The sequence below is a fragment of the Ceratotherium simum genome, chromosome 2, assembly GCF_057802395.1.
Source record: "Ceratotherium simum simum isolate JZ-2026a chromosome 2, ASM5780239v1, whole genome shotgun sequence".
Lineage (NCBI taxonomy): Eukaryota > Metazoa > Chordata > Mammalia > Perissodactyla > Rhinocerotidae > Ceratotherium > Ceratotherium simum.
Window position 1 is genome coordinate 3,231,096 of NC_141901.1, and position 20,188 is coordinate 3,251,283.

The window sequence follows — 20,188 nt, forward strand, 5'->3', positions numbered from 1 at the left end:
TATTTGCAATATTCTAACACTGGGAAGCCACCCTAGTCTCGGGTTTCCCATCTGTGTGCCCCTGATGCTGGCTGAGGCAGAGCCAAGGAGCATTACTCTGGGGTATATCCCTCCTGGGGCAGAGGGCCTGCCTCAGTGGGATGCCTCCTTTCTTCCAGCAGGATCCTCCCAGTCCTTCCTTTGCTGCAAATGGGCTCTCCAATGCAGATGGCTGCTGTCCTCTGCCTGAGTCTGATGCTGCTGCTCTGGAGCCAGGGGCCAGGAGTCCAGGGCAAAGAGTTCCAATTTGGGGCCTGCCAAGTGGAGGGGGTAGTTCTCCAGGAACTGTGGGAGGCCTTCCGGGTCGTGAAGGACATTGTGGTGAGTGAGGTGCTGCTCTGGACCCAGTCACGGCGAGTACTGTGGCTGGAGAATAATATTTTATGCTTATGGAGCCCTTTGTAGTTTGCTAATCATTTTCCTATATAATAACTGTGTGAAGTCAGAAGCATCACAAGCCCACATTTCCTCTTGCACATGAAGAAATCGAGGCTCAGAAAGACGTGATCAGGCTCTAGTAAAATAAACACAGCCCAAGGGGAACACAGCAGGGAGCCTGATTCATCCAGGCTTCATCTGTGTCCCATGGGGACTTGAGACTCCACCAATGGGAAGTCGCGGGACATCCTTTGAGACCCACTGGAGTTTTCGCCTACTGCTTTGCCAGCCTCCTGCTAGTCTGTTCCCACCTGCCTAGCCCTTGCCTAAGGCAGAAAGAGTGGTTAATGCTGAGGTGGGACGGGGCGGCTTGTGAAATGTGACGCGCTGTCTCCCAGGCATGAAGGTGCTCCAGTACGTGCGCTCACGGACGCTCCCCACTCCTTCCAGAAGATCAGACACGAGGCAGAAAGAGGGAGCTTGAGGAGGCAGCCTAGGGGCAAGGGAGAGTGCTGGACAGGGGACAGGACACCTAGGTGTGATCCTGACTTTGAAACCAACTGGTACAGTACCACTCCCCCCATCAGTTTCCTTATTTGAACAATGAGGAGGTGGGACAAATGAGCTCTAAAGCTACTTCCTCACAAGGATTCTTGAACTTTAAATCCAAGAACTGGGGTGAGCGGCTGGGCTGCAGGCAATCTCGGAGGGCGGGAGCTTGGAGGTGCAACCTGCTCCTTGTTGTCGTCGTCCCATGCCTTCCCCCTCCCCCACCGCAGCCCTTGGAATATGGAGGCAAAATCCTGCCCCTAGTGGTTCTTAAACCAAATAGGCTTATTTCTTCCTGTCTCAAATGACCAAGAGAATCAGACTAGTCCCTCATCAAGTCCGCATTCAGGCTCTAAGATCCCCTGGGATTCAGTCTGCCCCTGGGGACCAAGCTTAGTGATTTTCTGTGGTTGGAACCTTGTACCCTCACCCCAGAGGCCAGCTCAGCCCAGCCCTTCCTGGGTCCTCCTATGGTCTCTCTGGCCTCTGAGATCTCACAGACTAGATGGATTCAGGGGTCTGGGGAGGCAGCACATACACGCGACGTTGGTTTCTATGCTGACTCCCAACCTAGAGACATCTTTTCTTTCTGTTCCCAAAGCAAGCCCAGGATAATATCACCGGTGTCCGGCTGCTGCGGAAAGAGGTCCTGCAGGACGTCTCGGTAATCAGACCTCGGGGAAGGACGATGCCTCCCTCTGTGTGGCGTGTCTGCTGTGGGTGGGGCTGACGAGCCGTCTAGGTGAGGCTGACAGAAGCCCTTTACTTCTCCCTAGGTTAAGCCTACACAGGACAGGGCTGGGCAGTGAGCCAGAGAAGTCAATGTCTGGGGTCATCACTGCAGTGTCTGGGTTGTGTGGGTATGTGTGTGATGGCATGGGGAGGGGGTTAGGGATTAAGGCTTGTAAACATCTTTCTGCATTTAGCCAGAGAGTTGCCATCCATCTTTAGTTCTCTTTTGCTTGGGAAGGCCCAGTGGGCGTCTGCTTAGGTCTCTTCTGTTTCCATCCTTTTTTTTTCACCCATTACTGCCTTCTCATCACCCGTCTAGTCAGTGAGCACAAACATACTGAGCCCCGATCCCTGGAAGGCACTGACTTCACTCTGTGGGCTTGAGGGACGAGAGTATAATCCCTGAATTCAAGGATATTGGTTTTCTTTCCTCCTCATTTCTTCTCCTTCCAGTCCTTGTCCCTGCCAACTTCCAAACACCAAGTTCCAGAGGCTTTTCAGGGTCCATCACCTCCCACAGCTACAAGAGAGGCCATGTGGTGTAGACGAAGGGACATTAACCAGTTGGGGAGTCAAGAGTCCTGGGAGCTAGGCTGTGTCTGCCATTGACTGCGTGACCCCGGGCAAGTCCCCTCTCTGGGTCTGTGGTTCGGCGCTGCTCTGTGTGGCCCCTGAAGGCTCCTTCAGGTCTGATGCTTGTCAGCATCTCCTAGGAGATCCGGGCCTCTACCGTGCTTCCCTTGCCTTGTGTGGCATGTGGCTTGTTCCTCCGGGGGTTCTGGCTGGGCAGAGGCTCCGCAGTGATCCAGACCCTCCCCAGGACGCCGAAAGCTGTTACCTCATCCATGCCCTGCTGAAGTTCTACCTGAATACTATTTTCAAAAACTTCCATGATAAGGCAGCTGAATTCGGGATCCTGAAGTCATTCTCCACTCTGGCCAATAACTTCATTGCCATCATGTCAAGACTGCAGCCCAGTGTGAGTAAACAACGCGGGGATTGCGGCCCATGGGAATTGGGCCCTTGTCTGGTCCTGGCTTTTACTCCATGACAGGGAGTTACGTGTGTCATGGAAAACAGCACAGGCTCTGAAACTAGCAGTTCTGGGTTCAAGTCCAGATCTTCTTCTCACCAGCCGGGTGACCCTTTGCAAGGCAGTCAGCCTCTTCGGGCTCCAGTTTTCTTCCCTATAAAACACGGACCATCACTCCTACCTGTCAAGACTGCTGTGGGAATTAAAGGAGGCAGCCCCAGGGCCGGCCCGGTGGCTTAGCGGTTAAGTGCACGTGCTCCGCTACTGGCAGCCGGAGTTCGGATCCCGGGCGCGCACTGGCGCACCGCTTCTCCCGCCATGCTGAGGCCATGTCCCACATACAGCAACTAGAAGGATGTGCAACTATGACATACAACTATCTACTGGGGCTTTGGGGGAAAATTAAAAAAAAAAAAAAAGGAGGCAGCCCCTGCCACACGGTGGGAGTTCAGCATTGGCTACCTTGCGGATGTGGGATTCAGAGCTGGCCTCTTAGGCCTTGGGAACCCCTCCGGCATCACTAGGAAGGAGTGGGAGGGGGCTTGCCTCTGCTCCTACCTAACACTTGGCACAATTTCTTTTTCTGTTATCCAGCAGGAAAATGAGATGTTTTCCATCAGCCAGAGTGCACGCAGGCGGTTTCTGCTGTTCCAGCAAGCATTTAACCAGGTAATCAAGGCCGGGAGCTGAGAGCTTGCCCACCCAGCATAGACTAGCCTGAACTGTCACACGAAGGGGCCTCAGGGACATAATGCAGAATTCAATGCAGGTGACTCTACCAGGCTTGCCCAAAAGCCACCTGACTTAGCAGGAGAACTGGTATGCGTGCCTCAATTAGCATATACTTTGCATAAGCACCACAAACTACATGGCCTATTTTTCTGCCAGTTTTCAAGTTAAAATGCTATTCTATTTCCCAACAAGATGATTTCACTACTGGGGACTTTCCCTGTGAGTTTTCTGAGTACTTGAGCTGGGCAATTGAAGTCAGAAGTGAGGGAGAAAGAAGGGAGACCCCCCCCATACACATCTGCAGTATTTTCCATAATGCTCAAATAGTCTAGTTTGTGAAAAAAAATTATGGGAAATTATACTGCCTTTTACCAGATTAAGACAACAAAGAATATCCAAATTTCATCAGCTCCCCCCAAAAACACATACAATTTGATCACATTTTTGAGGAACAGATACATCAGCTTCTAAATAAATGGTGAAGAGCAATAATGTACGATGGAAAGAGGCCACCTGGGCCTCGGTCTCCTCATCTGCACAGTGGCTCAGGAGGTGGCCCAGGTCACCCTGCACTGGGATTCTAGGACTCCTGTTGTCAGGGGCTCCAGCTGCTTTTCCCTTGCTCCTTACCCACCGTCACTCACTGGCCCATCCCTCCTCAACCCTGAAGCAGACAACACACATAGGCAGGGAGCAAGTGATGGGCAGGGGAGTTCATCAGAGGCCATCCCAAGGTGAGGAGACCTGTGATTAGGAGTCAGGCCAGTGTCAGGAGTGGTGGTGGGAAGGAAACCTATTCTTGTGGCTGCCATGACAGATCTTCATCTCTCCCTTTCCTTTAGCTGGACATAGAAGCAGCTCTGACCAAAGCCTTTGGAGAAGTGGACATTCTCTTGACCTGGATGGAGAAATTCTACCAGCCCTGAATGCCTAGACCAAGATACCCTCCTTGTTCTCCGTGTCATTTCAAACAAGTGTGCCTTCCTGTGATGCTCTCTGGGCGTTTCACACTCTTGACCAGGGGTCCCGTTCTTGGCCCAGGCTTATCCTCAAAGACTTCATTCTTTAAGTGGCCCCAACGACAGTCATGGGAGGTTCCGTTGGATGCTGTGAATAATCTACAAAGCAGATTCTTATATTTATTACAATTCTATTTAATTCCTGTCAGTGTTTTAACTGATGCCATATTTATTTGTGAGACTGTAAATTCTGTGAAGGCAGCAGGGACAGTGCCCCGTGCTTCTCTTTTATCCTCTACAATCCTTGCCATCATGTGGGGTAGTGGATGGGTGCTTGGTAAATGCTTAATAAACTGGATTTTTTGCCTGTCTTTGAATTGCTGAGGAACCATGAGGGGTGCTGGGGTATGAAGTTGAACTTTACGGCATGGAAATCACACTGTCATGACATCTGCAGGAACAGAGCACTGGGCTGGGGGTGCCCAGGGGCACCCATTTGAAACATAAACGATAAAAGATGTATTGTGGGCAAAGTGCCCAGCACGAAGCAGGCTCTCACTAAACACTTCGTTTCTTGCCCGCACTCCCTACTCCACTCCTACCATCCCTTCCCCTTGGTGCCCTCCTTCCTTAGCCTACTCATTCTTCCCTTATCTGCTGCCTGAGAGGTGCCAGCGTCAGCCTGATGTTGCTGATGGGGTCATCGTACCTGGGTGTACTGTCCAATCTGTGATGACGTTCCCTCCTAATAAAAGGCAGGGAACTCAAGTCTGGAAGACTTCCCTTTCTATTTCTGGACAAATGCCCAGTGAGGCTGAGTTGGGTGTTTGGAAAAGGCCTTCTTCCTCACAGCAAGACTGGGCATTCTCTAATCTCAAGCTCTGGATGAGCTCTGGGGTTGACTTCAAGCCAAAGACAGAATGTCTGCTATGCCCTTGCTCAGGAAACTTAAGACAAAGAGTATACGCAGGAGGTGGGACAGCTCTTCCTCCACGACATAAGTGCTATTGCAGAGGCCCCGGCCTTCAGGAATCCCACACCACTGTCCTTCCCCACCTTGCTATACATGACCTGGAACTGGCAAAGAGACGAGGCGCCTTTCAGAAAGCAGGGAGATGTAATGGTTCTGGATGGCTAAAATAGACCAATGTTAAGATGAGTGCACAAATATCAGCACTAGGCTATGGAAAAAGGATAAAGAGATGACAAAAACAATTCTATTTCTAAAAGATGAGAAATGCTGGGGTTGGGGTACTTATGAGCATCAAGGGATGGAGAGAGAGTAAAGAGGATTTAGGGATATATACACACATAACACTAACAAGTATGGTTCCGAAAATTTAGAACTCTTCATCACATCAAAATTAATTGCTCTTAGCATAGGACTCAAGATGAGTAGAAGCTCACTAGTAAGTGCCAGCCTTAAGATGAGGGCAAAGACATTGCCAGGGGCATTTACCAGGCCCCTTCCCAGCTCAGGGGCTGAGGCATGTCCTCACGATGAAGTCCAGGGGCCCTCTACTGGAGTGAAGCCCAAGCCCGGGAAGGGTTCCAGAATCAACAGCTATGCCTATGCTCCAGCCCAAGGTCAAGCCACACGGTCCAGAGCCTGGGCAGCAAAGACCCTGTGATCAAAGACACTCTGAAAACCCCACAGCCTGTTACACAGCTTGGAGAGGAAGCAGGAGGCATCGGGACAAATGCTCTGCATGCCCAGAGCCCACCCAAAAACCACAGGGGGCTGCAGAGGTGTGCAAGAAGAGCTGCAGGGACTGTGCCATGACCCCAACACAGCACAATTATTGTAATATCCACCCAAGAAGGCTATGCTCAGGGCAGTCAGACAAGCACGAGACTTGAGGTGGGGATGTGGGAGTAATGAGGGCTCCAAAAACAGATGGAGCAGGTTTTGGAAACCAGCAGACAGACAAGACTCATTGGCACCAAGGTTTGGGCCCAGGGGGACAGCTGGAGAGGTGAGTCAGGCAGGGAATGTTGACGTAGTCATCTGAACCAGTGTCCTCCATCGTGGCAGCAGGCTGGTGGTAGAAGCTCACATATTCACAGCTGGTCTTCAGAGATGGGGCATAGGGCCAGGGAGCTTCAGACACCTGGGAACAACCAAAGATGCATCACTGGAAAACACTTAGATCTAATGTGGGCAGAAAGTGCCTTAAATGGGGCTCAGGCTAAGATCACGTGGCTAAGCACAGGTCTGAAGGAGACTCAGCTGCCAGAGTTTCCCCTCTGGGATTAGACGTGACTTGCAGCATAAATATGCATCTTCTTAGGGAGTTATTCCGAAGCAGGGCAAGTCATGCCCCGAACCTCTGTAAGGGCTCGGGGAAGTCGTGACGTGGCACAGTGCATTCCAAGAAGGGACTGGGTGGTGAAGGGGAGGAAGGTGGCAGGCCACATGGGCCAGTGGTGCTCCTCTTCCCCAGAAACTTCAGGATCATCCACCTTCAGGAGGGGTCCGTTCTCAGAGGACAGGGCTGTACCATGACCCCGACAGGGCACAATTATTGTAACACATACCCAAGAAGGCTGCGGTAGGGAGAGTCACGTATTTAAACACAAGTGCTGAGAACTGGAAGTCCAGTCCCCTGAACACAGTAGGCACTCAGTAAGTGCTCATGGAAAGGAATGTTACTTTTTGTATTTTACCAGAAAGGAAATGAGTGGCAGCTTGCTTCAAAAATACATCTCTTACCGCCTGTTACAGCTCATCATTTGAGACTAATTTATTTGGCTTAAAAAATTAAGATATTCCCTGTGAAGGCTAAAATATTCAGTCATTAATCATAGGCACTTTGTTGTAAACTTGTTCCATCAAGATTTTTGTCCCTAATAGCAGGAATGAGAGTTTCAAGCAGGGAGGTGGTAAGATCTGAGCAAGGTACAGGCCCAGTCGGCGGTATGTGTGGTCACAGGGTAGCTCAAAAGAAAAGGGGCCGTGTAAGGGTAGAGTAGATGGGTCCTGCTGGACCTACCTAAGCTACTGTGAAGCTTCTCTGGCAATGTTGGGTAAGGGCACCCTCAAGAAGCTGGAGGTGACTGTGGCAGAGCTGTTACTTGCTGCTGGGCATCGCTCTCCCCTTTGTAGCAAGGGACACAATTGCCCAGCCAAGGACTGCATTTCCCAGTGTCCCTGAGGGTAGGTGTGGCCACATGACTAAGTTATGGCCAATGGGATGTGAGTGGAAGTGATGTGTGAAACTTCAGGGTCAGGTCTTAAAGAAGCAGCTTTCTCTTTCTCCTTCCTGTGGGCCAGAATGTGGACATGGTGTTGGTGATTGAGCATGGACCGTGGACCAGGCAAGACTCCAGGGGATGGTGGAGCAACCAGACAGAAGGCACTGGAGTCCCTGGATGACCTGGTGGCTCACGCCACCTCTTCCTGGCTCTCTGCCTCTACTAGGGAGGAAAACAGGCTTCCATCTTGTGAGCCCTGTGGTTTAGGGTTTGCTGTATTAGCTTAATCTAGACCATAATTAAAACAGGGACATTTGCCACACAGTTTTTCCTGGTTCTTGAGGTAATAGTGTTTTAGCTACTGTTGGCTACCATAGAGAATAAAAATGTTTTCTCTTAATTTGGGAAAAGAAAGATGAATGGACAGTTTAAAGGCTTTTCACCCATCTGCCGATGGCCATCGATCGAAACAGGAGTTCCCTATGTCCTTCCTAGATTTCAGGAGGCATCCTCCTCACCCAAGTGTTGAATCCTATCTACATCTTGACGTCTGCTAAGTCATCCTCTAGGCCAGGCTTAACTGCCTCCAGTGATGGGTAAACTACCTCTTCTCATCTTAGAGTTTACTAGAAAGTTCTCCCTCAGAGTAAAGTGAAGCTGGGTAGCTTCTACCCCGTTAAGGCCTTCTAGAAATCGAATCTCTTCCACAGGAAAGCCCTTCACGCGTATTTGTAGAGTTAGCATCTTTTATCCTCTGCTAGGCACGCATTTATCCCATGAGAAACGCTTGGCTACAAGCCAGATAACTAAGTCTGCCACGGCCGTTGGGTAGTCACTCTCCTGAAACCACCAAAGGAGGAAACCAACACACCTTGGTCCCGACTCGTGGTCCAGCAGCTGCTGTGAAAGCCGGCGCCGTCGAGCTCAGCGGCAGCTCGGGTAACTGCGCCCGGGCCACGCCCGGTCTGGGCCGCGCCTGCCAATCGGGGGCGGGGCGCGCCGACGCTCCGGGGCCGGGGAGACGCGCCCCGCCCTCACCTAAAGGGAGCGGGCAGGCCGCGGTGAGGGCGGGGCCGAGGTCCAGCCCCGCCCCCAGCCCTGCCGCAGCCCTGGGAGGAGGGGCGGGCGCTGCGGAGCTGGCGGTCCTGGAGGCGCCGCGCGCGGGACGCACCCGAGGCGCTCGGGCCGGGTCTGCGGCTCCAGCTCGCCCCCCCATCCCCTCCCCCGCCACGCTCACCGCTCCCCGCACCCCTTAGCCCAGCCTCCCCCTGCTCACCGCCCCCCCCGCACCCCGTAGCCCAGCCTCCCCCCGCTCACCACCCCCCCACGCCCCGCTTATCCCTTCCAGCTCACCCGCCGCGTTGGCCCCCCAAGCGCGCCGCGGGCAGGCGCTGTAGATGTTGTTTTGGGAGCGCGGCCGCTGCGACACGCGGGGCCAGTGCGAGGCCTCCAGGGCGCGCATCCTCACGGCCAGTCGGCGGACCCCCCTGGAGAGAGCTTCTCGCCGAAGCCCCAGGGAAAGAGAGGAAAATGGCGTCAGAGGTCCATGGCCACCCCCTCGCCGCCCTCGGGTCTTCGGAAACTAAAGGCAGCCTCCGTCCCCCGTGCTCGGCAATGCCTGACGTGTAGATGGCCAGAATGTATGGGGCACAGCCTTGCCCTTCGCTGAAGACCAGAGGGCCCTGGCCGCTCTCCTCCTCGTCCCCATTTCCAGACCACTGACCCCCACCCCTCGTTCCCCATACCCCAGGCCGCTCGTCTAAAGCCCCTGAGTGTCCTCTAACCGAGCCCCGAGCCGCTCTGACCTCTCCTCCTTTGAATGACCCTTTTCACCACCAGCCCCAGAAGCGCCAGCAGGATGAGGCCCAGGATGGTGGGGATCAGGATGTGAAATCCTTGCTCTTCCGTCCCAGACACCGGTCCGTGGTTGAAGCCTCTGGGGAGGGAAGGAGAGGCAGAGAGAAGGAAGAGGTCAGTAAGGGAGGGAGGTTTACGGCGGCCAACTTTTTTGGAGATGGCTCACAAGTTTGTCCCTTTGTTAACAGAATTCTTGTCCCTTCCCCAAAAGAGCCTTGTCTCTGGAGTCAGGAAACCTGCATTCAAATTCAGGTTCAGCTTTTTACTGGCTGTGCAGTCATGAACCAGTCTCCTAACTTCTCTGAGGCTTATTTCCTGGTAAATGGTATAGTAAAACCCGTTGCAGAGAAGTGTTAAAGGATAAAACAAAATAGTGGATATAAAGAACTTAAGGCACCCGGCCTTAAGCAGCGGTCGATAAATGTCGGTTCCCCTTCCAACTTTCTGTACTTCAGTCTCCTCACAATATTATTGCAAATATTAAATGAATTCGCTCCTAATAACTGTGGAAAAGAGGATTTTTTTCTCACGGTGCTCCCTCTCCCTTGAAGTCTTCCCTCCATTTTCTCTACGTATTGAAATCTTACTTTCCTGAAAAAAGGTGGTAAGTCCTCTTTTCTTCCCCAGTCATGGTAAACCAGAATCATTTTTTTCTCTGCGTCCCCAGTTCTTGTGTTCATACCCGTTACAACCCTTATCAGAGTCAGACTTGCATTAGTTAGTAAGATCCAGATATTGCATGTTTTCATTTTACATTTTTAGGACATGGCACAATGCCCCGCACATAGTAAACACTAGGAAAATGTGGGTTGAATTGACTTGAATTCTCCACTGGTAGGCCGGTGTAATTTTCTAAACTACTAGTCAGGAGTCCTGGTTCTATTTGAAACCACTTAGCTCTCATGCCCTCAGTTTCCTCATGTATAAAACCCAGATGATGTTGGAGGTCCGTTTCTTCACTAGCGTGATTGTTTTTGCTTAAGTAAAAGTAATTCCAGTTATTATAGGTTTTCTTTGGATTCTGCTCTAATGCTGCCCCCTAGTGGTCCATTGCAGCAGTTTCCTGGGTTGCACTCCAGCCTTTAGACTGGTGCTGTCCAATAGAATGTAATGTGAGCCACCTATATAATTTTAAATTTCCTGGTAGCCACGCTGAAATAGTAAAAGGAAACACATGAAAGTAATTTTACTAGTAGCTAATTTTATTCTCACTTAGTTCTTCCCCATCAAAACAGATCTGAATAAATACTGAGTGACTGAAAGATTTGGTCTCACTTCTACAGGATCTCCTGCTAGGGCATTGACAAGTGTTATTCTTGTTAGTGGCACTAATGAGTGCCATATACATAGGTAGTATATTTCAAAGTGGCCTTCTAGAGGCAAAGCCAAGAGGGGTCTCAACTGGTAGACATTTCAAGAAGATTTCAGTGGATCTCCTAACTCTAGACTACTTTGCCTGGTTTCTAGCCCATCCTGGATGGTAGAGGCTTCTTACCTCTGCCTATGAAGCCTATTGTGGTGGTTGTAGCTGGCTGTCTGGGGCCTGAGCAGCCCCTCCTGAACTGAGGTCTTTGAGGCTGTGGTGGATAGCAGGAGGGTTGTGGGCTTGGCAGCTGCTACTGAAGATGCTCTGGAAACTCGAGGACGGTGGGTGATTGGAGTGGTTGGAGAGGGGTGGTGTGCTGGAGGGGCCTCCGTTCTTTGAGCTGGTGTGGTTACTGCAGGAGACAGCAGGAAAAAGTCACCTCCCATATACACACTCTAGTCTCCAGCAGGATTGGGTCTCCATTTCTTTCCTGAACACACTCTTCCCTTTTACCTAGACTACCTTTGTTCTTGCAGTCCTCATGGCCTGAAATGCCTTCTTAGCACACCATCTGCACCTAGTAAATTCTATCTATATTTCCTTCAAACACCATTTCCTCCAGAAAGCCTTCCCTAACTTGCCAGGCAGAAGAATGTTGCCCTTCTCTGAGCATGGAGAAAGCTTTGTTTATGGTTCACTTGCCACTCTGCCTTGTGCTGTAGTTGTGTGCTTGTCTTTTCTTGCCCATCCTACAGCTGTCAGCCACAGCCTTGGGTATGTGATGAGCTCAGTTACACTGTCTCTCTTGGCACCCAGCAGGGTCCTTTAGTGTGAAAATGCTCAATTAATGTATCTACCTCACAGGATGGATGTGAGCATATGTCGGAAATATTGCATGTTAAAATGTATTTAAGACAGGAAAATGTAAAGGTATTATTAATATAATTATCATTAATCTTTTTATTGCAAAATAGAGTTGTTAAAGTCACTGTTTGCCAGCAAGTGGAAGACAGCCCTACGCGGAGCAGGAGACATGACGATTTCTGGCTGGGAAAAGTCTGCCCAGTCTTGTTTCCTCAGTCATTCATAAAAGAGCTCGATTTTGTGAATGGAGCAAAACTTCCTTACTTGTGGTGCCACCAGGTGGTGATGTGTATGTTCTGCAACTAGTGCTGAGTGTCCAGGCTGTAGGATGGGTTTGAAGGACAGAGAAGGCAGATCTCAGGGAGGTACCCTCTCCACAGGCAAGGAAATACACATCTGAGACTCATCTCTGCTCTGGCAACCACCCTATGAACTGAACGTATACCCTCTCCTCCATTTTCACAATGCCTCAGCATCTCTCCCACCTCTCCTACCCTAGCTGGGGTGAACTGACCTTTGGATATGAACTCGAAAGAACTGGCATGTGCAGGCATCTGGAACCAAGGAGGTATCTGCATGTTTAGAAGTCTCTGAAGCCATGGTGGAGACTCAGGCATCGGCTCCTCTTCCCAGAGGAGCTTGTACTCTATTGGAGGCAAGAGGAATACATTGGTGGGCTCTAGGAGGAAGCTGGGGCCTGGGGGAGGGACTGTTGGTATAAGCTGAAGCTGACTCAGCCAGGGTGGATGGCAGTGGGGGGGGGGGGTCTGCCAAGAGGGGCAGAGAAAGAAGCAGGCTGGGGGCTTCCCTGAAAGAACTGCTCTTCTGCCCTCCCCGGTCAACACTCCCTGCAAAACCGTCAGAGGCCCCTGGGAGTCTAGGTTGTTGGATTAGTGCTGCTCACCTGTGAGGAAGTCAGTGGGGAAAAGGAGGAAGGCAGTATTCAGGAGAAACAAGGAAAGGATCAGATCGTAAAGTCGCAAGTTTGGCCTACAAATGTGGCCTGAAAAACGACTATCTTTCCTTTATATTTATCCCTGATATTTCTCATGGGACAATTATATAGGACAATTATGTCCTTTTCTTCCAATTTCCTCCAGTCTCAGAGCCTCTCCTCAATCTCAACCCCACTCCCCTCCACGCCCCACGTAGGATGGGTACAATACAACACAAGGAGAGCACTTATCTTGTTCCTTTTATCCAGTTTGGATAGAAAATTCTGTGGACCCTGAAGCTAATTGACTCTATTAGGTTTCAACTATACAAATCCCAATCGTTATTGGACTAGCTAATATGGCAATAGCATAAGAGTCTGGGGGACTGCTACAGTTAGGGGGTTGCTCCAGCCTTCCTGAGTGGAGATGTTTTCTGGGTGGGCATCTCCATCAGGTGGGGCACCTACCACTGTGGACATTCAGGGTGACTTGCTGAGTCTTGCCCCGGTCTGTGTTCTTGCCCGCCCCACAGGCATAGACTCCGCTGTCACTCCTGGCCAGCTCTGTCACCTCCACTAGGAACAGATTCCTGTCTGGATATGGCGTCAGCGTGACTCGGTGCTTGTATTCCTCCTTGACAAAGTTACTGTTGGACACCACGGTGGCACATACTCCAGATCCAGCCATCTCCCGGCACAGATATAACCTCACGTGCATCACAGGAAGTGGGCACTCGATGGTAACGGATCCACCCAGCATTCCCTCCAGCTTGACTTCTGGGAGGATCTTCTGAGCCCCAAATACTGCAGGGAGAGGGAGGAATGCTGTAGAGGAATGCCCACTAATGTGGAGGAAGCCCCATCCCCAGCCACATCCCAACTCCAACCCTATTTCCAACCCAGGCCCCAGCGTGGCCTCACGCTCATCCCTAGATCCAGCCACACGCCCATCATCAGCCCAGGCCTCAGCCAGACCTTAACCTCAGCCCTACCCTGATCTCTAGCCCTAGCCTCATCCTCAGACTCTTCCCACCCCCAACCCTACTCATATCCTCAGGCCAGCTCTACGTCACTCCCCAGCCCTATGCCCAAGCTCGAGTCTCAGCCAGACCTCTCCCCAGCCCACGCCTTAACATAATCCTCAGCCTCATCACCAAACCCAAACCCATAAGGACCCAGACACCAAATCCCTGAAAATATAGTCAAAACTGCTATCCCAGTCCAAGGAGAGATAATATGCCATGGTGACCCCAAACAGCACCTAACCCCCAAGTGACTTCAGCGTGGTGTTGGGAGACATGGCGCAATTTTGCTGCAACAGGTTTTCCTGTCTAGCTTTGTTTTGCTCAGATCCATTCAGCCAAAATAACCATTCACCCCAGGTTCTATTTGTTAAATCATTCAAGTGTTTATTGATTGCCTTTCATGTGGCAGTAAGATAGCTGACATCCCTCCCCTCCCAGAGGGTGATACAGACGGACAGCCACTCCAGCACAGTGTAATAAATCCCATGGCAGAGATGGACAGGGTTCCTGGGAAGCAGCAAGCAGGGCACCTGATCCAGGATGTTGAAGAGGGATGGTGGAGTTTGAGGAGGGCTTTCTGGAAGAAGTGATGTCTAGTGATGTCTTGTGACCTGAAGGACCAGGTGTGGAAGGTGGCTGAGAGAAGGATGATTGTCTTCACTGAAGTAGGGACATAGAGGGAAAGCAAGGGTGTACATGAGCGTATGTGCATGTGTGCGTGGGGTGTGCACACTGTACGTGTGCTGGGGGGCAGGGTGTGGAGCAGGGACGAAGAAAAATGTGGCTCATGAGTCCCTGACATCAAAAAGCTTATGCTTTGGCTGAGAGAAGGCAGGTCTAACATGGTGAGCCAGCTGGAGAACAGGGCAAGGCCGAGTATGGCTACCTGTCAGCTGAGCAGGTCCCAGTAAGTGTCTGCATCCTTCTGGGAAAGGGTGCATAGGGTGAAGTGTGTGTGTGTTGGGGTAGGGCTGGGGCACTTGGGTGGAGGAGGAGAGACCTTTCCAGACAGTGAGAACAGCCTCCATACAGGCTGGCATATGAGCGAGAACATGGCATGTTTATGGGGTGTAGAGAAATTCACAAACTTCCTGAAATTCATCCCCAGAACACACATTAAGAATAGCTCCAAGGAGTTGAGCAAAACAAGGAGAGTCAAGAAAAGAAGGTTGAGGTCTCTGGATGACCAGAGAGACCTGAGGAGGACGTTCTGGGGAGAGGGAAGAACATGGAAGACAGTAAAGGCAGAGACAGCTATGGGAGGGGAGAGGAGGTTAGGGAGGGACCGCACTTACAGAAGCGAGTGAAGACTGAAAATGTAGCTGGTGTTGACCTGGTGGGGAAGCAGGGTCCAGCCGGGCATGTAAGCTCTGACAGGGAAACCGTCACTTGACTAGCCCAGCACTGCTTTAAATCCGTGGGAGACAGCCGTGTGAGGAAGCCTCATGACTGGAATGAGGCGATGGAAGGGTGACCCATTCAAAGACAAAGACCCAGTCAAAGGGCAGGGAATCGCCTGTGTGTCCAGATGGCCCACACCTGTATGTAAAGCCTGGCACCTGAGAGTGAACATGTGAACATTTTTGGACCAACCCAGCCAGAAAGAGGTGTGAATGCTGCTTTCCCAAGAGCAAGATGCTGTAAAATGGGCAGGGGCAAGACAGCAGAGGGTGGTCGTCACCCATGTAGACACCTCCAGCTGCCTCACTCTTCTCAGGGATGAGCTTCTGGTAAACCCCTGGCTTGCCTAGATCCTCTGTTATGGACTGCATGTTTGCATCCATCCCCAAATTCATGTGTTGAAGCCCTACCCCCCAATGTGATGATATTAGGAGGTGGGGCCTTTAGAAGGTACTTAGCATTAGATGAGGTCATGAGGGTGGGGCCCTCCTAATGGGATTAGTGTCTTTATTCTCTCCATGCACACAAGAAGAGGCCATGTGAGCGCACAGAGAGATGGCAGCTGTCTGCAAGCCAGGAAGAGGGCCCTCACCCAGAACCATATCTTCCAGCCCTTGATCTTGGACTTCTAGTTTCCAGAACCGAGAGAAATAAATATCTGTTGTTTAAGCCATGCAGTCTCTGGTATTTTGTTACAGCAGCTTGAGCTGACCAAGATCTTCATTGTGCAAATGCTGGACAGATGAAGCACAAGAAAGCAGCCGTGTACACTGAACTCTGGTCTCAGGGAGGCACTGGTTGGCGAGGTGAAAATGACCAGACCCCAGCTCTCCTTGCAGTTCATAGTAGCTTCTAACCTACACCCTAAGCTTAGAAAAGCAGATTTCCCAAACAAAGAAAAGATGGATCTAACCTCCTGGTTTAGAACTCATGTACATTGTGCATAAGACTTATGTGGGGAGAACTTGCTAGGATGCAGCTGACCTAGTCCTACCCTTAGGCATGGGGATCACATCTGTCCAGGGTGTGGCCTATGAATCTGCATTTTTAAATAAGCATCCCAGGTGCCCTTGAATGTTTGCAATCCTGGGCTATAAAACTACATTTCCAAATGATTCTGGGGAAGAAAGGGAGGGGTGGGAGAAGGTGTCTAAAGGAACCGACCCGTTTAATATTGATGTTTTAGAGAGGCTGCTAAGCAAGTGACATTAATCTCTAAATTGGTGACTTGGTTTTCAGTGGTTATGGTAGGGGAGAGGGATATATGGTTTAAAAAGTCACTCTTGATATTTAATTGGATATAAATAAACGTTTGGAGCAGGAAAAAAAGCACCGTATAATTTCCATAATGCAAAATACGGTAAAGATCCACAGGCCCTTGGCTGGCGCTCTGGAGATAGACTTTGGACTCTGGGTAGCAGGGGTTTTCAGGGTGGGAGTGGTAATGTGGACCCTATCAACTCAAGTCACAGCAGAATCTCTGGAGGAAGGGAGCTGGCCTGAGATTTTTATGTTTATCAGAGGGAGCATGGATTTTTAAAAAAGGATGAGAAACGTCCTACTCGACTTCCCACTTCGGCATGCACTAACCCACATGTGTCCAGGCCTGCTGTCTGCCCTTTGTCCTGTCGCAGTGAATGGAATGCCCCTCTCCTCTCAAAAGCCAGTCCTTCACCTGTGTCCAGAGTTCATCCTGCTGGCTTCTTTAGAACTCTCTTCTGCAATGATCCCTTTTCTCTCCCTGCCTCATTGCTTTCCTTCCTCCCAGCGTCACTAGGGCTCGCATATATGCTCTGTTCTTGCCTGTGTTGAAAAACTCCTTGGTGGACCTTCTGCTTCCCCTTCAGCTGTCACCCTCTTCTGTTCTCTTTCTCAAACAAGTCATCAAAATCACTGAATCCACTTGCACACCACCCGGTCCTCTTCCACCTACAACCTGTCAGAATTTTGCCTCCAACATTCCACTGAAACTGGTCAAGCCCTGGTCAAGGTCACCAAAATTCTCCTTGTTGCCACGTTTGATGGTCACTTCTTTGTCTTCACTTTACTTGCCCTCTCAGCAGCATCTGATGAATTGAGTCCTCTCGCCTTGAAACACTTTCTTCTCAGGGCTTCCCTGACACCACACTCTCAATGGCTGTTCCTTTCCAACCTCCATACTTACTTCTTCTCTACCCCCCTCTCAATGCTGGGCTACCCCAGGGCATGGTACTGGGCCTGTTCTTTTCCCTGTCCTTCCTCTCTCTCTCCCGCAATAGCTCATTTACTATCACAGCTTTTAATGTCAACTCTGTATAGTTTTCACCAAAACCTGTATCTCCAGTCTTATCTTTACCTCTGAGCTCCAGACTGCCTTTGTGATATCTTCACTTGGGGACTCCACTTGAATATCTAAGATGTATTTAAAACTTACAGTGGCACACACAAAAAAAAGAACTCTTGATTTCTCTTCCAAAACCTGTTCCTTCACAAGCTCTTCCCATCTCAGAAAATAGCACCAACATCCCTCCAACTACTGAAGCCCAGAACTCATGCCCATATTAAAGAATCAAGGAAAAATTTTAGGGGGGTGTGTGTGTGTGTAGCAGATCACAACATCAAGTGTATGTATTATTATTGTTATGGCTCAGGGTAAAAAAGGTTTGCGAGTCTACACCGTGTGATACTGCCTTGCTTTATTACAGAATTCCACTAAGGGCCCCAGGCAATGTGGTCTATGGCTTGTGCCTCATATACGGGGCTCTGGGGACCCCAATCACCCCAACATTTGCCGGACCTGGGGCAAGAATACAAATAAAGCCCCAAATATCAGGTGTCTGAATATTTTAAAGTTATAAATCAAGCTAATAAACTGTTGAATGAAGCAGGTTCTATCCCCCATCTTGACAAATTCACACACTCGTTGGATGTTCACTAAAACATGGTTATGCAGGGAAAAATGGCCCCAAGCTTCCAGCCCCCAGCCTCCAGTCTATCTTCCTTTTTTCTTCTTACCCCTGGCTCCTACCCATACCACAAGCTTCCTGGTATATATATGGTGGATTACCCAGCCTGCATGTACAAGCTCCATCCATCCCCTTCTCTAACAGCCACCTGTGGCCACCCTTTCATGGGCCACGGGGTCACCTTAGGATAGAAGAGCCAGGATAGAGGCTCACAGAATCATTGAAAGGGGGCCCAGAGTCATTTGGACAGGGAATTTGAGGTCTGGAAGAGGGAGTGAGGGTGTGGGCTTGGGGTGGGCACAGCCCCTTGTGCCTGTGGACTCTTCATCCTGTGGCGATGGCACAAATGGAGAAAGACTGGGCCCAGAGCAGGGACCTCTCTGGCCCAGTTAGAATGGTGGTATTGCACAGAACAGACTGCAGTGGTACAAGTGAAGTTCCCTTCACTCCTAGAGATCTTCTACTCCCACCTAACCCATCTTCCCTCTCAGGCTTAAGTTGAGTTAACCATCTACCGTGTTCATATATGTCCTGGTATCTCTCAGAGTCTGACATTTCATTAAAATTCCATTCCCTTGGGCTTTTAGGGCTTTTCAATGTTTGATTCAACAAACATTTGACTTTATTCCATACTCAAGCTGTCACAAAGAAAGCAGGTATGCATAAAACCCATTTTGACCCCCAAGAGACTAAATAACCAAGTAAGATAGACATACCTTGAGCCACAATACAAGGCGGAATGGGATCAACTACTGAGATTCAGAAGAGGGGGGCTCTGGAAAGTGTACAACAAGGAGGTGGAGGTTGAGATGGACTTTGAGGGACCCATAAAAGGTGGAGGTGAGAGGAAGGATGTTCTGATAGAAGGAATGGCATGTGCAAGGGCATGGTGGCAGGAATGTCTAGCACATGTTCAAGGAGTCCTGTTTGGCTGGAGGTTATAGAAGTGCTGGGGAGTGTGGCAATCTCAGAGTGTAAAGGGGGGCACAAGGGAGGAGTTTGTATTGAATTCCGTAGGCAGTGGGAGTCATTCAAGTTTGTTGGGAAGGGCCATCCTATGATTAGAGTCAAGCTTTAGGAAGATTAATCTGGGGCTACAGGTAGGTCAAGTTGGAGGAAGTGGAAAAGATAGTTAAGAGATGACTGTGTGTTCTTTTCCTTTCCATTCCCTCTGTCACCTCTCTAGTAGGGGTTGCTATCACCTCTCATCCTGGTAAATGGGAATCTAGAAACTACGTGAATTAGCCATTGATTGGGTCAAAGTCTGGGTGGGGATAAATGGGAAGAGGTAGTAAAAAGCCATTCTGGCATTTTGTGGCTGATGTCAGACATAGTTCAGACAGACAGAGTAGCTGGTTTGGATGGTGACCAATGAGGAATTTGAAGTGAGGTGTTAGGCATGTTGCATTTCAGATCTTGGTGGGATATAGAAGTGGGGGTGCCCAGGAAAAAGTTGTCAATTGAGATATGAAACTTGGGAAATGGGTTAGGGCTACCAAATGGATTAGAGAGTCTTCATTTAGAGTCGAAAGATGAAAATCAGGAGTGAAACAGATCCAAAGAAAGAGAATGTAGAGCTAAGAAGAAAGAACTTTGAAGGCACTTGCTTTAAGATCCCATATTAACCGGCTAATACATCTGGGAGAGGTGACACCTTCAGCCCTTAGGAATCAACACCTGAGCTAAACAGGGGATGTGTCTGGAGTGGAGAGAGGGGCACCAGCAGGAGTGAAGGGGGGCCTCCAACACCCCACACTGCCTCCATCCTTGTCCTGCCCTAGGGACTGGTTTGCAACTAAATCCATCCCCTACCTGTGGCCAGTTCAAACCTCATTTCCCCACAGCACCTACCTGGCAGGAAGCAAAGTGACCAAAGCCAGAGGTCCATGGCTCCTTCCAAAGCAGTGTCCCATCCAAGAGTCACCGGAGAGGGGACAGAGACCCACTGCTCACCAGGAACCCTTCACAATCTGGAGCTTAAAAGAGATTTCTGGCCCCCACGAGGAGCAGGGCTTGAAAATGAGGAAATGACAACCCACCTTGTTTGCTAACTAGTCTTAGACTAAAAAAGAAAATACCAGCAAACCACAGAGGAAGTCAGGAATTGAGAAAACATGTTGTGTTGAGTGAGAATGGGTCCCCATGGTTCAAGGGACATCTAGACAGTTCCTAAAGACTATTAGAAACTACCAGGCAAGATATTTCTTTGCCTTAGGGACTTTTTCTTGGAGAGGCCTCC

General features: G+C 50.2%; 2 protein-coding genes across 2 annotated transcripts; one reads left to right on the plus strand and one right to left on the minus strand.

Annotated features, from left to right (window-relative positions):
* The first annotated feature begins 207 nt into the window (after nt 1-207).
* On the plus strand, nt 208-4,588 carry IL24 (interleukin 24). The gene is made up of 5 exons (XM_014783266.2): nt 208-360; nt 1,568-1,630; nt 2,519-2,677; nt 3,326-3,400; nt 4,306-4,588. Exons 1-5 carry the CDS (start codon nt 208-210, stop codon nt 4,387-4,389), a joined length of 534 nt encoding a protein of 177 aa, XP_014638752.1. The 3' UTR covers nt 4,390-4,588.
* A 1,164-nt stretch (nt 4,589-5,752) lies between these two features.
* Nucleotides 5,753-19,967, minus strand: FCMR (Fc mu receptor). The gene is made up of 8 exons (XM_087437309.1): nt 19,801-19,967; nt 13,047-13,382; nt 12,159-12,290; nt 10,970-11,192; nt 9,423-9,553; nt 8,971-9,114; nt 8,489-8,655; nt 5,753-6,533 (listed from the first exon to the last, which is right to left on the minus strand). Exons 1-8 carry the CDS (start codon nt 19,835-19,837, stop codon nt 6,357-6,359), a joined length of 1,347 nt encoding a protein of 448 aa, XP_087293435.1. The 5' UTR covers nt 19,838-19,967; the 3' UTR covers nt 5,753-6,356.
* Nucleotides 19,968-20,188: the final 221 nt, after the last annotated feature.

Excerpts from the sequence above, each read along its gene's own strand:
- IL24 (XM_014783266.2), top strand. The coding sequence starts at position 208 with ATGGCTGCTGTCCTCTGCCTGAGTCTGATGCTGCTGCTCTGGAGCCAG. Across the intron at positions 2,678-3,325 it reads TGTCAAGACTGCAGCCCAGT|CAGGAAAATGAGATGTTTTC; the intron begins GTGAGTAAACAA and ends TCTGTTATCCAG. Across the intron at positions 3,401-4,305 it reads TCCAGCAAGCATTTAACCAG|CTGGACATAGAAGCAGCTCT; the intron begins GTAATCAAGGCC and ends CCTTTCCTTTAG.
- FCMR (XM_087437309.1), bottom strand. The coding sequence starts at position 19,837 with ATGGACCTCTGGCTTTGGTCACTTTGCTTCCTGCCAG. Across the intron at positions 13,383-19,800 it reads GTCACTTTGCTTCCTGCCAG|TATTTGGGGCTCAGAAGATC; the intron begins GTAGGTGCTGTG and ends CTCTCCCTGCAG. Across the intron at positions 9,115-9,422 it reads GGTCATTCAAAGGAGGAGAG|CTCTCTCCAGGGGGGTCCGC; the intron begins GTCAGAGCGGCT and ends TTCGGCGAGAAG.